A 6,000-nucleotide genomic window follows, 5' to 3' on the forward strand; every position below is an offset into this window, starting at 1 on the left:
AGATTCTAGTCTTAGGCCTCTGAGGCTCCTGCAGTTTCCAGGAATTAAGTTCTTTACTATAGTACTTCAGTGTTTTTGTTATTTTAGTATGTACTGTGAAAAGGGGGAGGGTGGCATATATCAAGTCTATCTGGCCCACATGTTTAGAGCCCCAAATGCATATGTACTTTGGGAAGTGCTGCCAGTGACAACCACTTGAGAAGTGATATTACCTTGAGGTAATATTTCATTACTAAACCAGATATATATGTGTATGTATATATATACATAAAAATGTATTAACGAAGAAACCATAAAGAATGTATAATATATTGTTCATTAGATTTCTAACTCAAAAGCTCCATACCGTTGACTACATTTTTGATGCTCATTATAAAAACATAGAACACTAGGGGTGCCTGGGTGGCTCAGTCAGTTAGCAGCCAACTCAATTTCAGCTCAGGTCATGATCTCTGGGTCCTGGGACTAAGCCCTGTGACGGTCTCCATACTCAGAGGGGAGTCTGCTTGAGGATTCTCTCCTCCCTCTGCCCCTATCCAACCCACCACCATGTGCACACTCTCAATAAATAAATACTAAAAAAAACACAAAAAAACAAAACAAAACAAAAAACACTAAACAGTATAACACTGTGTAACTTGATAGATATACAAACAAAAGTGGTTGACAATCACCACTATACTTCTGAGTCTATTAAAGTGGAAATACCACCTATGTAGTGTATTTCCCGTATGCCAGGAAAACCCAGGAGGTAGTATAGTTCTACAAACTATTTTACTGGAAGGGTCTGAACTATGAATAAGATTCTCAAGTGTACTTGAGAACATACATTAAATGCTGGATGTAAAGTTACACTTTTAAAAGACAGATGTGAAGTTGCTACATGTCAGTGAGCATGTCTTATGCATTTCAAAAGTTTGACCTTTTATATGTATGAGGTTAAAATATACCTATATATACCTTTAAAAATATAGTACTGTTTAATTACACACCCCTTGCAAAATATTGTGATCTTAAAGCTGTGTTTCCTCTGGTATTACCCAATTCGAAAGCTTCGTTTGACAGATGAAATTGAGGCCCTGAAGAAAAGGCTGTTTTGCCCCACCGCTATACAGCTGTTAACTTCTTTGATTAAATTCAATTATAGGGGCGCCTGGGTGGCACAGCGGTTAAGCGTCTGCCTTAGGCTCAGGGCGTGATCCTGGCATTATGGGATCGAGCCCCACATCAGGCTCCTCTGCTGGGAGCCTGCTTCTTCCTCTCCCACCCCTGCTTGTGTTCCCTCTCTCGCGGGCTGTCTCTATCTCTGTCAAATAAATAAATAAAATCTTAAAAAAAAAAAAAAAAAAAGAAAGAAATGTCAGTACTAATATTTAAAAAAAATAATTCAATTATAAAATTTCCTGTCTTCTATCCACAACACTGCACTATTAGTTGTCACCTGTGTCCTGCCTCTTACCTTCCCCTCATTTCAGTTCTACCACAACCATTGTATTCAGTCCTTACTCTACCTCTTAACCCCTCTTTGATCTTTCTCTCCAGGTCCCATTTCCCTTTTTTGTCCCTCTTTGTTGATCACTGACTTTTTCTCTTCCCTCACCCTAGGAACATTCTTAAACAAGTTTAATAAAATTAAATTAATTTTACTAATCAGTGCAATTTACAAATAGGTTAACTTTTATTATTTTACTATTTCCATTACTCATTCTAAAGCCAATATAATTTAGCACAAACATGTATTAATTTGGAGAAGCCTCCAATCATTATCAAGGAACAGATATCAGATCAAATCTAAATACTTGGGACATTGACTCTGTTCATGCTTGCATCTGTATTCCAGCTTTTACACAACCGTCTTGGGGATAACCAGGAAATCAAAATGTAGGAAGAAACTATCTAAACAAAAATCAAGTTAAGTTTTAAAGCTTGAAGTCTGCTGAACAGTTTTCTTCACTGTGAGACCTATTTAGGTATTCATCATCAAACAACTGGAACTGCAAAATTTTTGCCAACGTATAATTCAATTAAATGAAGGGAAAAAAAGAAAATCTCACCCCCTATGGTACTCTCTTGAAATTCATGAAATTGGCCCTTCACAAAACGAAGCACTAGGCTTGATTTGCCAACAGCAGACTCTCCCAGAAGTACTAGTTTGAACTGGCATATTTTATTTCCAGTATTGGGCCCGTTGGGTCTTGTTGCTCCTCGATTAGCCATGTCCAAATTTGAAAGAAGTCCCTAATTTCAGTCTCTTAAATGAACTTCCAGGATGCAAGGTGTTAATTTTTTTCTTTCTGGATGTAGAGACACCTGTAAAGAAAAGTAATTAAATACACAAATCAGTAAATTAATCTAATGCTAATCACTTCAGTAAATTTTGCTTGCAACATTATCCATATGTTAATTGTAACATCTACATGACATTGAATGCCATTTAGTTAAATTCACTACCTTTGCAATAATATAAAGGTATGAGACTTAAGCCTAAAATCCTGTTGTAATTTTCAGAGTTTTAAAAAAAATTTAAAGCTAATCTTTATTAAAGACTTAACTTTGTGCCAAGTAGTTAAGCACTTAACATAGTCACTCAATAATCCTATAGATACCACAATCCTTAAAAATGAGGAAACAGGCACAGAGAGGTTAAGTAACTCGATTGAGGTCACACAGTTACTGTGACAGAACCGTGACAGAGCCACAACAGAGCTGCATTTCAAACCTAGTCAACCTGAGAGGTGACTCAAGAGTTTAGATTCTGGAGTCAGACTAGTTGGATTAAAAGTTCATAAATGGAAAGTTCTTACAAAAGATCCTAGAACACAGTAAGAGCTCAATAAATGTTGGCTATTATTTTGTGAAGGCCCCTGTTAAATTTTACATTTTTTTGTTTAACTAATGGTAATTTTGGAGCAACAAGTATTTTAAGGCTCTCAGGTTTGTCTAGTGGCTAAAAGACTTAAAATTGTTTCCTCACGTACTCAAGTACATTATACATGGAAGTGTTAACAGTGGTTCTCTATGTGGTAAGCTTATTACTGTCTTATTTACTTACACGTTTCTGTAGTTTTGGGCTAATAATTAAATATGTCACTATTTTCAATTTAACACATCTAGAAAAACCTAGCCTAAATGGCAACTTCTCTTATCATCTAATGCTAATTTTCAATCTCAAAGGAATAAGGGAACATTTAAAGGACTCTTCTAATCTACTCACAATTCACAATGGTTTTCTCCATTTTTATCTAAAATTTGATCATGTGCTCATTAAACCTGATGACTGCCTCTTTAAAACCACTGTTATATTTCATTTAGGTACCTCATACAAGAAATTTGCCTTCCCCATGAAATGAGTTTATGTAAGAATCCCTTTGGACAATGAATTCATTAATAAATATCCATGAGACCTTACACTGGAGACAATAAAATCACCGCTGACTTATCTAAACAGCAGCTTTGCAGAGTCCTGTTAGTAATGCATACTGAACTATTTACACATGAAATGATATGTCTGAGTTGCTTTCAAACAGTGGGGATGTAAATAAAACTCGACTCGCCATAATATAATTTAAAGCAGGTGATGGGTTCATTTTACTATTCTCCCTACTTCTGTATATTTAAAATTTTTTCCGTAATAAAAAAAATGCTCCAATCCTCACATTGACACCCCCCACCCCACCCCCACCCCCACTAAAAAACATACCAGATTTGGGATCTAATCCTGGCTGGCTATACCAAAGTCTCCATTTCCAAAATACCTAGCTTACATAGCTGCTGGAGGATTAGATGAGACAATATACGTTTTAAAAAAAAAAAAAAAGAGCAAAAAACAAAAACTCTAATACAGGGGCCAACACATAAGAGGGATTGAAAACTGGCAAATTAAAGTGGCTCTTTGATGAAATAATGACCAAATACCAACAGAACATCATGCAGATGAACATGTACCAACACACCTTCAGATATTTCAATACCAACTGAAACACTTCCCAATTGTCTCACTACCTCCAAAACAGCAAATTGAAATACTTGTCAAGGACAACATGCTCCGAATTTCCACGGTCCAAAATTTCAGGGAAAATATGAGATTCCCATAAAAAAAAATATGATTTTAGCTCTGCCTTTTAAGGGTTAAAGTTGTTGGACTGTAACTCCCTCCAACACTCTCTAGCGGAAAATAATTATAAAGACACAATTAGCATATCATTCAGGTTAAAAATCCTGTGCATTCATTTGTATTCACTACTGAAACTTTTATTTTGCAAAACAAAAATTTTGCATAAAATGCTTTTTAAATCTTCTGAGAATAAGTGGTAGTCTATGAAGGTCTCTAGGTGCTTTTTAATGAAAATAGTATTAATGAGCGCAGCTAACATTTACCACACACTTATTATGTGCCAACCACTACTCCATGAATTTTGCTTACAGCAACCCTATGAACTCATTATCCCAATTTTACATTACAAATAGTTCCTGAGCTCTCCTGAATTATCACAGTGTTATACACGTGTTTTTTTTCTAACCAGTTACATGAAAGGCAACTGATTTGACACCGACAAAAACCAAAATCTGTGAATTATGACGTTCAGAGCTTACAGTGTGAAAGTCTCAGGAGGGTAACCAGGTCCAAGGGAAGAGAACAGCAGGACAGGTTTAATAAGGTCTGTCTCTACCCACTGTGCGTGTTCAGCGGCCTAGTTGTCTTGAGTTCTTTAAAGCTGAGGTCCATCACCTTTCATAGATGAGACAGTCCCTAGGCAGACTATGTTGACGAGCCTCCTCCTCCCTCTATTACCGGTCTTTGGAAGTCGAGGATAGGCGGAGCTCCCCAAATTCACACCTGCTGTAGGCCCCAGTTCCTCCTTGGAGAGCACCTGAGTAACTGGTACCAAACTCCGGATGACCTGAACAAGGAGGACCCGCCAGACCCCCTGGCCATTCTTCCCATCCTGCTTCCCTGAACCTAGTCTGGTTTCGGCTGGGACCACCCCCTCCAGGACTGCCAGGACAGGGGCCAGACGGAACCGCGGCCTCCAGCACTCTTTCACGGCGCCATCTTGAGAAGGGAAGAGGGTGACACCCGTCGCTCCCTCAGCCAGTCCGCAAATCCCGGTCCCCAGAGTTCTCTGAGGAGTGAATCACCAGAGCCGGCAGGACGAGACGCCCGGCTCGATAGCTCTGGTCCAGGACACAGGCGCCGGGTGAGAAAGAATGGGCGGGGGACTCGGTGCCGGCAGGGCCGCGGACAGCCTATAACCTAGGGTCCCGGCTGGCTCTGGGCAGGGGAGGGACGGTTTGGTTACCTGAGGCCGTAGCACGCGGAGCCGCGGGGCTGAAGCCTCCCGGCAGCAGGTCCCAGGCGCAGCCCGAAAAGAGGCCGAGGCTGTGGCGGTGGCTTAGACGGCGGCGGCGCGTCTCTTCCTCAGGCCGCTCCCCTCAGACTGGACCGTGCGGGGATCGTGCCGTGGTGCCGCCCCCGTCCGGCTCCGTCTCCGCCTCTCTCCGCTCCGCCTTCCTCTTTCCTTTCTCCTCCTTCGCCGCCGCCGGCGCTCGAGTTCCGACTAATTCTTCCTCCTCCTCCCTCCTCTGCCTCCTCCCCTCAGGCCAGCCGCCGGCTCCGCCGCGAACCAAAACACAAACACTCAAGTCCCAGCGCGGGAGCCACTTCCGCCGCCCGGCGCCGGCCTCTCCGCCACGTCGCTGCACGTAGCGAACTACGCCCCTTCGTCACTTCCGCGGGCGCGAGTCCCCCTCTCCATCCGTTCCCCCGCCCCTTCTCAGAGCCCTCTCAGCTGGGTCGGCTCTGTGGGGCCGGGAGGGGCGTGTCACGTGACCACTGCGAGCGGCCGGGCGCAAGTCAGCCTCCTCCTTCCTCCCTCCCACATCCTAAGCGAGCGCGGCCCCGCCCTTGCAGGCGCCATTGTCATCTGGGTGTCGGTCTCGGGCTCGCGGCGGCTGCGGGTGGGGGAGCTCTTTTACTGCCTTGCTTTTGGGGAAGCGCGA

The 6,000-nt window shown here is 42.4% G+C and overlaps 1 protein-coding gene across 1 annotated transcript in view; it reads right to left on the reverse strand.

Moving 5' to 3' along the window:
* The window catches only part of RAB5A (RAB5A, member RAS oncogene family), a 28,592-nt gene extending 22,921 nt beyond the window's left edge, over nt 1–5,671 (reverse strand). Inside the window, exons 1-2 of the mRNA XM_045791668.2 lie at nt 5,301–5,671; nt 2,055–2,310 (exon numbers count right to left, since the gene is read on the reverse strand). Of these exons, the coding sequence (XP_045647624.1) occupies nt 2,055–2,217 (163 nt within the window). The 5' untranslated portion in view covers nt 2,218–2,310; nt 5,301–5,671. The remainder of the gene's footprint in view (nt 1–2,054; nt 2,311–5,300) is intronic.
* Nucleotides 5,672–6,000: the final 329 nt, after the last annotated feature.

This window comes from Ursus americanus, chromosome 20, assembly GCF_024610735.1.
Source record: "Ursus americanus isolate L20-20 chromosome 20, mUrsAme1.1.p, whole genome shotgun sequence".
Taxonomy (NCBI): Eukaryota; Metazoa; Chordata; class Mammalia; order Carnivora; family Ursidae; genus Ursus; species Ursus americanus.